The sequence below is a fragment of the Trichechus manatus genome, unplaced genomic scaffold (genome assembly GCF_000243295.1).
Source record: "Trichechus manatus latirostris isolate Lorelei unplaced genomic scaffold, TriManLat1.0 scaffold00008, whole genome shotgun sequence".
Classification (NCBI taxonomy): Eukaryota; Metazoa; Chordata; class Mammalia; order Sirenia; family Trichechidae; genus Trichechus; species Trichechus manatus.
Genome location: NW_004443944.1, coordinates 29,492,628 through 29,506,274, shown reverse-complemented (window position 1 = coordinate 29,506,274; position 13,647 = coordinate 29,492,628). Strand labels below are relative to the sequence as shown.

Sequence of the window (13,647 nt, the reverse complement as noted above, 5' to 3'; positions counted from 1 at the left end):
CAAAGATCTCAGCATCCACCTCTCCTCGCCCACCACCCTCCACCCCAGAGGTTCCTGAGTCAGCTTAGACCTCAGTTGAGAGTTTAAAAGCCTCTTCTGAGACCGTGAACCAGCATCTTTTCGGCACAGCCGGAGTTGGGAATTTTCCACTGCGAAAGTGCTCTTTTGCTTTTCGCTTTCGGACAGCGTAGGGCAAATTCTCCACGAGCCCTGGGGCAGCTGGCTAAGATCCGCCCCCCTGCCCACCCGCCCCAAGCTGTGTCTGATAGGCTGTCGGAGCAGTCTGTTTTGACAGAAAGCTATGCGCAGGCGCGGAGAGACACCGGGCCTGGGCTGACTAGCATCGACGCGGAGCTACTCCATCGGTCCGAGATGGTGAGTGTTTTTCAGAGGCTTGTCCCTGGTGGCTTGGAAAGTAGTCGACCACGGCCGCGCACCACCCAGCGTTCGGCCTCTCGTCCTCAGTAGGTCTCAGAACGCTGGGCGGGGAAGCTGCGGGGCTGGACGGGGCCGGGCTAGGGCTGACTGGAGGGCGGAACCCTGGCGGCACGGGCCTTCGGACCCGAGCCCAGGGAACCGAGGCGGGGCCGCGGGATCCGGCTGTCCCTGGGACCGGAAGCAGGAGCTCGGGGCTCGGCGAGGAACCGCCTGAGAGGGGGAGGCCGGCCCCGCACCAGCGTCCTGGAGTCCTGGGCTTTCTTGCGCGATAGCAGTAATAATAACGTTTCCTGGAAGCTTAATATGTATTAGGCACTGCTGAGTGCTTTACGTATTTTTCATCCTCAGCACAGCTCTCTGAGGTAGGTACTACCATTATCCGCATTTTACGTATTTGGAATCTAACGCCCCGTGAGGCTAAGAGCCTTGCCCCAGGAAATGACGGAAGTGGATTTGAACCCAAGAAGCTTGATTCTTGCCCTGCACCACACTACAAATCGCCTTTGTGTCGGTGTGTGGCTCTCAAGTTGCCGGACCTTAGCGTGAGTCAGAAACGGGCGGGGGCACTCTTCGGAATCCCAAAGCCCTCTGCCTTGCTGGTTGGAACTGTGGGCTCCACCCGTCACAGGTTTTTTTTTTTGTTTTTAAAGCTTACAACTTGTAAAAAATTTGAAAAGACCTTTTGGCTGTTAAATGTGGTACCTTTCAAACATTTTTTTAAGAATTTAAAGCTTTTTAAAGTTTTTGAAAAAGAAAACCAGGCCCATCACCTAGAGGCAACCGCTTAAAATTAGGCATATTATTTTGTGTTTTTCTCTTCAATTTCTGCTTTATGTAGTTTAACACCTACTGAATACAGTTGCGGGCCCTCCTTTTTTCGTTTATTGTTACACCACAAATAATGTCTCCACATCATTAAAGACATGTAATGCTCTAAATATATGAAACTTCATCTTTCACATCACTTTTTAAACTGTAAAAAAAAATTTATCTTTTACAGGTAATACTTGACGTAGTATTTAAAATATTCATATATATATAAGAATCTAAGTGAAAAATCTCTCTCCCAACCCTGAACCTCAGCCTCAGTTTCCTTCTTCAGAAACAATCATTGTTCCTTGTATATCTGTACAAGTATATGCCACATTTTTTTCATAACAAATGGTAGCTTTCTACACACTATACCATCCTGTTGTGTGTTTACAATACATGTTAATATGTGTATTTTTTAAAATTCTGGCAGTACCAAAGTATATAATGTAGAAACTGCATATAATCCCCACCTCAGTCTGGCAAGGTAACTACTGTTGGCAGTTGTGTATGTCTCCTTTCAGATTTTTTTTTTTTCCTACGTTTTACTTATTTTGTTGTTGTTGGGAATATACACAGCAAAACATACAGTTATTACATGTACAAATTAGTGACATTGATTACATTCTTCGAGTTGTGCAACCATTCTCACCCTCCTTCTCTGAGTTGCTGTTCTCCCTTGTTAACATAAACTCACTGCCCCCTAAGGTTCCTGTCTAATCTTTCTAGTTGCTGTAGTCAGTTTGATCCCATATAGATAGTTCATAAAAGTGCATAATGCTCAAGAGCAGGTCTTTTTTACTAGTTAAGTTAAACTGTTGTTTGGTTTTAAGATGAGTTCAGGGGATAGTTTTGGTTTAAGCTTTAAAGATTATCTCAGGGCAGTAGTTTCAGGGGTGTATCCACCCTCCATAGCTCCAGAAAGTCTCAAGTCTATGAGATTTTGAAATTCTGTTCTGCATTTTACCCCTTTTGATCAGGATTCTTCTATGAAATTGTTTATCAAAATGTTCACTAATGGTAGCCAGACACTATTGAGTTCTTCTGGTCTCATGGCAAAGGAGGCAGTTGTTCATGGAGGCAACGTTACATATCCTCCTCCTATTCCTTACTCTTTCTTCCCATGTTGCTACAGGTGAAAAGAGACCAATTGTTGTGCCTCGGATGGCCGCTTGCAAGCTTTTACAGACCTCAGACACTACACAATGAACTAGGAGGTAGAACAGAAGCGCTAAACACATTATTAGGCCAGTTAACTGGGATGTGCCATGAAACCATGACCCAACCTCCAAACCAAGCAGTCAAATCCCATGAAGTGTTTGGTTGTACATAAGCAGCCTCAGCAGATACTCTTTTTTTTGTTTTTGTCATTGTTGTAAATATCACACAACTTTTGCAAATTCAACTTTTTACAGGTGTACAACTTACTGACAGCAGTTACAGCAGTTGGCTGTGCAGCCCTACCCTTAATCAGTGCAGTTTTCCCATCACCGTTAGTCCTTCTTTTCCCCCTCCTCCTGCTCCTGGTAACCACTAATAAACTTTGGCCTCATTTTTCTTTTTTTGTCTTTTTATATAAATGAGGTCATACAGTATTTGTCCTTCTGTGATTGGCTTATTTTGCTCAGCATATCTTCAAGCTCCATCCACACTGTAGCGTAGATCAAGATGTCATTTCTCCTGCTGGCTGAATAGTAGTCCATTCCATTGTATGCATGTACCACATTTTGTTTATCCATTCATCTGTTAATGGGCATTAGGTTGTTCCCACCTTTTGGCTATTGTGAATCATGCCTCAGTGAACATTGGTGTACAAGTCTCTTTTTGAGTCTCTGCTTTCAAGTCTGGGTGTATACCTAGGAGTAGAATTGCTGGGTCATGTGGTAATTCTGGAGCCTGGGTGGCACAGTGGTTAAGAGCTCAGCTGTTAACCCAGAGATCGGCAGTTCAAATCCACCGGCTGCTTCTTGGAAACCCTATGGAGTAGTACTACTCTGCCTTATAGGGTCACTATGAGTTGGAATCACCTTGAAGGCAGCAGGATGATAGTTCTAGTTTTCGTTTTTTGAGGAACCACCACGCTGTTTTCCACAATGGTTATACAATTTTGCATTCCCACCAGCAATGGATAAGGGTTCCAATTTCCCTGCATTCTCACTAATATTGATTATTTTCTGTTTTTTTTTTTTTTTATCTTAGCCATTCTAGTGGGGGTGAAATGGTATCTCATTGTGGTTTTGATTTGCATCTCTCTGATGGCTGATGGCACTGAGCATCTTTTCACGTGTTTGGTGGCCATTTGAATGTCCTCTTTGGTGAAATATCTAATTCAAGTCCTTTGCCTATTTTATGACTGGGTTGTCTTTTTGTTGTTACGTTTTCAAAGTTTTATATATATTTCAGTTATGTATGGTTTCCAGAAATATTCTCCCAGATGGTAGCTTGTCTTTTCACTTTTTTGATGAAGTCTTCGATGAACAAATTTTTAAAAATTTTTATGAGGTCCCATTTATTTTTTTCTTTTGCTGTTTGTGCTTTTGTTGTTGTATTAGATAATCCATTGTTGAAAGCTAGGCCTGACAGCATTGCCCCTGCTTGTTCTTCTAAGAATGTATGGTCTTAGTTTGCATATTTAGGTCCTTAATCCATTTCGAATTTGTTTTTGTATATGATGTGAGGCATGGATCCCATTTCATTTTTCTGCATGTGAAAATGCAGTTTTCCCAGCATCATTTATTGAAGAGTCTCTTCTTTCCCCTATTGAATGGACTTAGCACTCTTGTCAAAAATCAGTTGACCATAGATGTGTGGCTTTATTTCTAGACTCTCAATTCTATTCCACTGGTCTGTGTATCTGTTGTTATGCCAGTACCAGGCTGTTTTGATTACTGTAGCTGTATAGTATGTTTTAAAATCAGGAAGTTTGAGTCTTCCTACTTTGTTCTTCTCTTTTAACATTGCTTTAGCTTGCCATTCCATATAAAGTTGAGGATTGGTTTTCTATTTCTGTAAAGAAGGCTGTGGTAATTTTGATTGAGATTGTGTTGAATTTATAGATTGTTTTGGTTAGTATTGACATCTTAACAATATTAAGTCTTCCAATCCATGAATATGGAACATCTATTTTTTTAAGTCTTCTTTAATCTCTTTCAGCAGTGTTTTATAGTTTACATTGTACAAGTCCTTCACATCCCTGGTTAGATTAATTCTGTCTTAGTTATCTAGTGCTGCTATAACAGAAATACCACAAGTGGATGGCTTTAACAAGGAAATTTATTCTCTCACAGTCTAGAAGGCTACAAGTCCAAATTCAGGGCATCAGCTCCAGGGGAAGGGTTTCTGTCTCTTGGCTCTGGAGGAAGGTCCTTGTCATCAGTCTTCCCCTGGTTGAGGAGCTTCTCGGGCACAGGAACCCTAGGTCCAAAGGATGCACTCGGCTCCCACTGCTGCTTTCTTGGTGGTACAAGGTCCCCTTGTCTCTGCTTTCTTCTTTCTTTTACATTTCAAAAGAGATTGGCTGAAGACACAATCTTATCTTGTAGATCTCATCAGTATAATTGCCACTGATCCATCTCATTAAGCATTAACATCATGGTGATAGGATTTACAACACATAGGAAGATCACATCAGATGACAAAATGGTAGACAGTCACCCAATACTGGGAGTCATGGCCCAGCCAAATTGATACACATCTTTGGGGGACACAGTTCACTCTATTACATGTTCCTAGGTATTTTATTCTTACATGCTATTTTAAATGGAATTGTTTCCCTAATTTCCCTTTCAGATTTCTCATTGCTGATGTATAGGAACCCAAGTGATTTTTGTTTGTTGACCTTGTACCCTGCAACTTTGCTGAATTCTTCTATTAGCTTTAGAAGTTTTCTTGTGGCTTGTTGGGATTTTCTATATATAGGGTCATATCTGTGAATAGAGAAAATTTTACTTCTTTTGCTTTCAGATTTTTTTGATGCATAATCACGTTTATGTAGAAACTATTACATGAAACTATTCATTACATATTTATAAACATTAAGTTTACTTTAGGTTATAGGTATATGTGTTGTTCTAACAATTTTCCATGTCAGTATATACAGATTTACTTCATTCTTTTTAAGGACTGTATTGCATGTGAGCCCTGGTGGAGGAGTGATTAAAATGCTTGGCTGCTAACCAAAAGGTTAGCTGTTGGAACCCAACAGCCACTGCACAGGAGAAAGATTTGGCAGTCTGTTTCCGCAAAAGATTACAGCCTTGGAAACCCTGTGGGCCAGTTCTCTTCTGTCTTATAGAGTCGCTATGAGTTGGAATTGACTTGACGGCAGTAGCTTTATTGCAGTATGTACATTTAGGTGATTTACAGTATTTTACTCCAGACAGTGCTACAGTAACTGTTCTTTTTGCACTCATGCTAGTGTTTATGTAGGAATAATTCCTAAAAGAGGTACTTCTGACATGCATATTTTACATTTTAATAGAAATAGACAAATTGCCCCTTAGAAAGATGATATAAAATGCATCCATAATTTTCTTCATCCAGTTTTACTCCACCACACAACTGTTTTCATCTTTGTATGTTCTCCTTCCTCTTTGTTCACATGCATATTTTTCAGGATGTACACATTAATTTTTAAATTTGTTTTAATGTCTCAAAAACAGTTAACCTTGTTGGTCCATCATTTTCATGAAGAATGATTTTTAGTGACTACATACATAATACCCCGTGAAATAGCCATATCATGATTTGCTTGTACGTTTGGGTTGTTTCCAGTTTTTTATTAGTAGAGATAATGGTGTGATGAATGGCTCTGTGTATGTATATAGTTTGTTTTTCTTTTCTATCTTTTTTTTTTTTCCAATTTATTGGATTATTTCCTGAGGATAAACTGTCAGGAAAAGAATTTCTGAGGCAAAGGGACCTACGTTTTTATGGTTCCTGCAATACATTGCCCCCAAAAGTTGCACAGGCATACTTCCAGGATAATGTGGGTTTGGTTGCAGACCACCGCAGTAAAGGAGGTTGCAAATTTTTTGGTTTCTCAGTGCATATAAAAATTATGTTTACACTATACTGTAGTCTGTTAGGTGTGCAATAGCATTACGTCTACAAAAACAACGTACATACCTTAATTAAAAAATATTTTATTGCTAAAAAATGCTAACCATCATCTGAGCCTTCAGCGAGTCATAATCTTTTTGCTGATGGAGGGCCTTACCTCGATGTTGATGGCTGCTGACTGATCAGGGTGGTGGTTGCTGAAGGTTGGAGTGGCTGTGGCAATTTCTTAAAATAAGACAACAGTGAAGTTTGCAGCAGCAGTTGCCTTCCTTTCCTGAAAGATTTCTCTGTAGCATGTGATGCTGCTTGATAGCATTTTACCCACAGTAGAACTTCTTTCAAAATTTGGAGTCAGTCCTCTCAAACCCTGCTGCTGCTTATCAACTAAGCTTATGTAATATTCTAAATCCTTTGTTGTCATTTCAACAATATTCACAGTATCTTCACCAGAGTAGATTCCATCTCAAGAAACCACTTTCTTTGCCCATCCGTACTCATCCATTAAAGTTTTATCATGAGATTGCAGCAATTCAATCACATCTTCAGGCTCCACTTCTATTTCTAGTTCTCTTGCTATTTCCACCACATCTGCAGTTACTTCTCCACTGAAGTCTTGAACCCCACAGTTATCCATGAAAGTTGGAATCACCTTCTTCAAAACTCCTGTTAATGTTGATATTTTGACCTCCTCCCATGAACCAAGAATGTTCTTAATGGCATCTAGAATGGTGAATCCTTTTCATAAAGTTTTCAATTTACTTTGCCCAGATTCATCTGAGGAATCACTGTCTATAGCAGCTACAGCCTTATGAAATGTATTTCTTAAACAGTGAGTCTTGAAAGTCAGAATTACTCCTTGATGCATTGGCTGTAGAATGGATGTTGTGTTAGCAGGCATGAAAACAACATTAATCTCCTTGTATATTTCCATCAGAGCTTTTGGGTGATCAGGTGCATTGTCAGTGAGCAGTAATATTTTGAAATGAATCTTTTTCTGAGCAGTAGGTCTCAACAGTGGCCTTAAAATATTCAGTAAACCATGTTGTAAGCATACATGCAGTCATCCAGGCTTTTTCGTTCCTTTTATAGAGCACAGGCAGAGTATTCTTAAGGGCCGTAGGATTTTTAGAATGGTAAATGAGCATTGGCTTCAACTCTCTTTTCAGTGCTGTTTAGAGTTTGTTTTATGTATTTTGGAGCCCTGTCGTTGGGTGCATAAATATTTATTATGGTTGTGTCCTCCTGGTTTATTGACCCTTTAATCATTATATAGTGTCCTTATCCTTTGTGGTGGATTTTACTTTAAAGTCTGTTTTGTCAGCGATTAATATTGCCACTCCTGCTCTTTTTTGAGTGTTGTTTGCTTGATATATTTTTTCCATCCTTTGAGTTTTAGTTTGTGTCTTTAAAATGTGTCTCTTGTAGGCAGCATATAGATGGATCATTTTTTTTAATCCATTCTGCCACTCTCTGTCTCTTTATTGGTGCATTTAGTCCATGTACATTCAGCGTAATTATTGATAGGTATGCATTTTGTGCTATCGTTTTGATGTCTTTTTGTGTTTGTGTTGTTGACAGTTTCTTGGTTCCACTTAATTTTCTGTGCTGAGTCGTTTTTCTTTGTGTTTTCTTTTCATCGTTCTCGTTGTTGCTTTTGTATTTGCTGAGTCTTTATGTTTTTGTTGTTTTTTATTTTGATGTGTAGGATTATTAGTTTCCTTTGTGGTTACCTTAATATTTACCTCTGTTTTTCTAAGTTTAAACCAATCTTTTATTTCTTTATATTGCCTTGACTTCCTCTGCATTTGAAAGATCTGTGACTGCATTTTTTAGTCCCTCTTTTTTAATGTTGTCATCTTTTACATATTGACGTCTCTGTTTCCCTATTTTCAGCGTTTTAGCTTTGATTTATTTTTGTGACTTCCCTATCTGGATTGATACCTGGTTGCTCTGTCCTGTGTTCTAGTCTTGGGTTGTTATCTGATGTTTCTGATTTTCTAACCAGAGGACTCCCTTTAGTATTTCTTGTAATTTTGGTTTGGTTTTTGCAAATTCCCTAAACTTCTGTTTGTCTGGAAATGCCCTAATTTTGCCATCATATTTGAGAGATAGTTTTGCTAGATATATAGTTCTTAGCTGGAAATTTTTTCCTTCAGGGCTTTATATATGTCATCCCATTGCCTTCTTGTCTGCATGGTTTCTGCTGAGTAGTCCAAGCTTAATGTTATTGACTCTCCTTTGTAGATGACTTTTTGTTTATCCCTAGCTGCCTCTTTATCTTTGGTTTTAGCAAGTTTGATTATAATATGCCTTGTTAACTTTCTTTTGGGATCTACCTTGTGTGGAATTCGATGAGCTCTTGGATAGATATCTTCTCATCTTTCATGGTATCAGGGAAGTTTTCTGCCAACAAATCTTGAACAATTCTCTGTGTATTTTCTGTTATCACCCCCCTGTTGTGGTACTCCAGTCACTTATAGGTTATTCCTCTTGAATAGAGTCCCACGTAATTCTTAGAGTTTCGTCATTTTTTTAAGTTCTTTTATCTGATTTTTCCTCAAATAAGTTGGTGTCATGTACTTTTTATTCAGTCTCACTAATTCTGACTTCCATTGGCATTGGTTTCAACTTAAAGTCATCAGCTGCCTTAGCCTGTAGCAAGAGAGTCAGCCTGTCCTTTGAAGCTTTGAAGCCAAGCACTGACTTCTCTCTAGCTATGAAAGTGATGGCATCTTCTTCCAATACAAGGCTTTTTCGTCCACATGGAAAATCTACTGTTTAGTGTAACCACTTTAATCAATTATCTTCGCTAGATCTTCTGGATAACTTGCTGAGACTTCTACATCAGCGCTTACTGCTTCACCGTGCACTTTTGTGTTACGGGTACGGCTTCTTTCCTTAGACCTCATGAACCAACCTCTGCTACTTCAGATTTTTCTTCTGCAGCTTCCCCACCTCTCTCACCTTGACAGAATTGAAGAGAGTTCAGGCCCTGCTCTGGGTTAGGCTTTGGCTTAAGGGAAAGTTGTGGCTGGTTTGATCTTCTGTCCAGACCACTAAAACTTCTCTGTATCAGCAGTAAGGCTGCTTCGCTTTCTTATCATTGGTGTGTTCACTGGAGTAGCACTTTTAATTTCTTTCAAGAATTTTTCCTTTGCATTCACAATTTGGCTGTTTGGCACAGGAGGCCTAGCTTTCGGCCTGTCTCGACATTTGACATGCCTTCCTTACTAAGCTTAGTCATTTCTAGCTTTTGATTTAAAATGAGAGACATGCAACTCTTCCTTTCACTTGAACACTTAGACCATTGTAGGGTTATCGACTGGCATAATTTCAATATTGTCATGTCTCAGAGAATAGGGAGGCCCTAGGGGAGAGAGAGAGAGAGAGAGAGAGAGAGAGAGAGACGGGTACAGCCAGTTGGTGGAACAGTCAGAACACACACAACATTCATCGACTAAGTATGCTGTCTTATTTGGGTGTGGTTTGTGGCACCCCAAAACAATTACAATAGTAACATCAAAGATCACTGATCACAGATCACCATAACAGATATAATAATAATGAAAAAGTTTGAAATATTGTGAGAATTACCAAAATGTGACACAGAGACATGAAATGAGGGCATGCTGTTGGAAAAATGACACCAATAGACTTGGTCAGCACAGGGTTGCCACAGACCTTCAGTTTGTGAAAAACACAGTGTCTATGCAGCACAATAAAGGTGAAGCACAATAAAACGTGGTATTCCTGTATTGTCCTTGTACCACTTTTGCCATAACATTGCCAGCATTTAAAAAGATACCTCATAATTGCTATAATTTTTTATTTTTTAATTAACAGGAAGCTGTAATTTCTCTTAGGTGTATTTTCTACTAGTGTCCTTTTTGCCCACTTAACCTATTAGCGATTGCTGTTTTTCTCCATCATTTTATATGATGCATTTGGAATTATTCTTTCATTAAATTTGACGCAAATGCTTTTCTATTTGAACATTTTTGTTTTGCATTAGCTTTACAAGTATTATGTTTAGTAGTCAAATTGGTCACAGTTCCTTTGTAAATCATTTGCTTCAGATCATTATTCTTCCTACATGAAGCCGATAAATGATCCTTGAGCTTTATTGCTACTTGTTTTTCCATCTGTCGCAACATGCACTTGGGAACTAGAGAACCCAGGAGCTTTATTTCCTTCCTTGATGCAGAGACACCGATGTGAATAGTACTAAAGACCCAGGTTGCTGAGATTACCAGTTGGGCCCATTCTGGAAAAAGGAGAGGAAGCTGAGATGTGAGCTGGCCCTGTGGAGCTGCTATTTGGTACCAGTTGGCTAGTGCTACAGGGATGACCAGCCTTGAGGCTGAGCTTGCCCGACTAGGTGCCTGACAGGGACTGCCCTTTCCCATTCACACGTCCTAGTTACTGCTTGTGGCTTTTTGGCAACTTTTTTTTTTTTTCTTTCTTGGCTGCTTTAGGGCTAAGCTTCAGGTTTCTTTTAAGCAGTTTCTCCTGGATCCAGACAGGTAGCTGGAGCTCTGCACCACCTGGAGAGTCCTCCAGACCTCCTTGCTCTAACTCATTGAGGCCTAGCCCATCCTACAGGTTGGGGTCAGGTTCAAGAAGCTGTTCTCTGGTCTTGCAGGAAAAAATTTTATTAAATCTAACTACATAAAAAATTTATACTTCTTGTTCTAATCAACCAGCCACTCCCTGGAAACCCTATGGGGCAGTTCTGCTCTGTCCTGTAAAGTCACTGTGAGTTGGAATTGACTGGACGGCAACGGGTTTGATTTGGGTTTTTTTTTTTTGGTTGTTGAAAAAAACATCAAAGTTAAATAAGAAAAAATTGGGGGAAGTATAATTCACATGATGGACAAAAGTCTAATATACCTAACATAAAGAGTTTTTGCAAATCAAGATTCGTAGAAAAATCAAAACACTTAAAGGAGAGATGCAACAGTCAATGAATCCCATTTCAGCTTTACTAATAACTCTTAAAACTTAAAGAATGTTTGGTTTTTATTATTATTATTATTTTGGCTATCAGATTAGCAGAGACTCAAAAAACTTGGAAATACTGGTCATCTTTCTATTGCCTGAACATGCCAGACTTGTTCGTACTTCACTGCCTTTTCTTTCCCTTGGTTGCCTGGAGTGCTTTTCTTCTTTATTATTTAGTTCTTGGCTTAAAGGTTACATCCACAGGTGTTCCTGACCACACTAGCCAAAGTAACATCTCATCCCCCAAGTCTTGTCCCCGTACCCTGCATGAATCTTGTTTGTTCATTTGTTTTTTGAAGGTCTCTTCTACCAGAACGTGAGCTCTCTGGGTGCAAGGACCTCATCAGAGTATAGCCGCTATAGCTGGGTCACTACTATACCCAGCTCTTCTCTTGATCTGCTGAGTGTCCTTGAACAAAACTCTCCTCCTTTCTGAACTTTAGTTTCCTCGTCTATAAAATTAAGATCATATTAACCATTGGAAGGTGAATGAGAGGTTCAAACAAGAGATGTGTCTGAAAGCATTCATTCCAATGTCTGACCCGTGTAAGTACTGAGTAGATTAATGTATACTTGTGTGTCCTCCCTTTCTTAGTTTATACATGTTTACTTTTTAAGCAGCCAAATCTCATTGGCTGGTTTTCATGAAACTTCCGGGCACCTAAACCCTAGCTCTTTTTCACACTGGGTATTGTAAGGCCAAGTTGCAGGAATGCTGTTTATTTGTTTTTTATTAATTGAGCCTATCCTCGGCCATGTACTAGGTCTATAAATTCTAAGTTCCTGCTCCCAGGTACTTTGGGTCTAGAAGAGGAGACAGATGTGAAACAGACAGTTCTACTCCATTGTGATAAGTGCTGCGAAGGCGAGGTGCTGTGTGTACCCAGAAGACGAGCAGGTATTGGAAAAGGCTTCCCACAGGAGGCTCATGAGCTGAGTCCAGAGAGTAGGGAGTTAGCCACACCAGTTAGTGAAATAGAGAAGGGTGCTTCCTCCAGAAGGAGGGAGTAGCATATGCCAAAGGCCAGGGCTGGAGGCCAGCGCTCATTGCAGGCTGTGTTTGCCCCCTGCAGTCCGTTTTCCACACAGCAGCCAGAGTGATCCTTTTGAAACATCGTATCATTCCTCACCTCAAAACCTGCCAGAGGCTTACCATCTCATTGCTGGTAAAAACCAGTCTTTGTTGTGGTCTACCAGGCCCACTGTGGTGTGATCCTGGCTACCTGTCTAACTTCACCACCCACCACTCTTCCCCTTGCTCACTGTACTTCAGTTACATATACTAACTTCCTTGCTTTTCCTTGAATGTGCCAGACACTTTCCCACCTCAGGGCTTTTTGTACTTGCTCTTCCTGATGTCTGGAACCCTCTCTCCAGAAATCAACATGGTTAGCTCCCTCATTTCCTTCAGCTGTCTACTTAAATATCACTTAATGAGGTCCTGATCACCTTATTTAAAATTGCTGTCAGCCTTTGCATTCTAGATCCCTCTTCCCTACTATCTCTGACGTTTATTTTACTTGGTTGTTTAACGTCTGACTGCCTCCCCCTGCCCTCAGAATGTCAGCTTCATAAGGGCAGGGATTTTTGTTAGCATCTCTGGGCCTAAAACATGTCTGGCACATAGAAGGTGCTCATATAGTTATTGAATTAATAGCAATCTTTTGCAATTTCATCTTTTTCATTCCAGCCCCATTCTCCAACCTCTGGTAAATATTTTGGACCTAGTTTCTGACATCATTGTTTTTGCTTTCTTTCCCCTTTTCTTCCTGGGTCGATTGCAGATTGTTTGAGCTATCCTAGATTGTCATCTCAGTTATTCTTACCTGTTTAATGTTGAGTGTGTCAGAGCCCTGTGGACCCCACACCAGAGACTTCTCTCTTGGATACATACAGCGAGGAGGGTTTAAAAAATAAATAGAAATAATATGTTTAAATAGAAACAATGTATTAACTAAAAAGAGCTCTTTTGGAAAAAAGAAAACCTCTAATTTCCTGCTCTTAATGTGGCTTTTTATTTTTTTCATAATCTCCTCTAGTCCTCTTGTTGTTTTCACATGGTTTTGGTCTTCAAACTCTTTCTTTTTACATTTTGCTGTTTTCACTTGTTATAAACCTTCTCTGGTGCTATAGCATAGTTTAATCATCATTGTAATGTGTGTATCATATTCCTGTGAGTGGATGTTCCATAAATTAGTTGACCTTTTCCCTAAGTGTAGGTATTCTTAGTTCTTTCTGCTTTTTGATGTTGCAGATGTCATTGCAGTAAACATCTTGCCGTGTTCATCTTTTTCATTCTTTTGGATTATTTGCTTAGGATGAATTTCAAAGAGGGGA

At 39.9% G+C, this 13,647-nt stretch overlaps 1 protein-coding gene across 2 annotated transcripts in view; it reads left to right on the top strand.

The window, feature by feature from the left end:
* The first annotated feature begins 327 nt into the window (after nucleotides 1–327).
* DYNLRB1 (dynein light chain roadblock-type 1) overlaps nucleotides 328–13,647 on the top strand; it is a 29,568-nt gene continuing 16,248 nt past the window's right edge. Inside the window, exon 1 of one of the 2 annotated variants that reach the window (XM_023725185.1) lies at nucleotides 328–375. In XM_023725185.1, the coding sequence (XP_023580953.1) occupies nucleotides 373–375 (3 nt within the window). In that variant the 5' untranslated portion in view covers nucleotides 328–372. Of the gene's footprint in view, nucleotides 376–671; nucleotides 801–13,647 lie in introns of those variants that run through there. The other variant, XM_023725187.1, reaches the window with a different exon arrangement.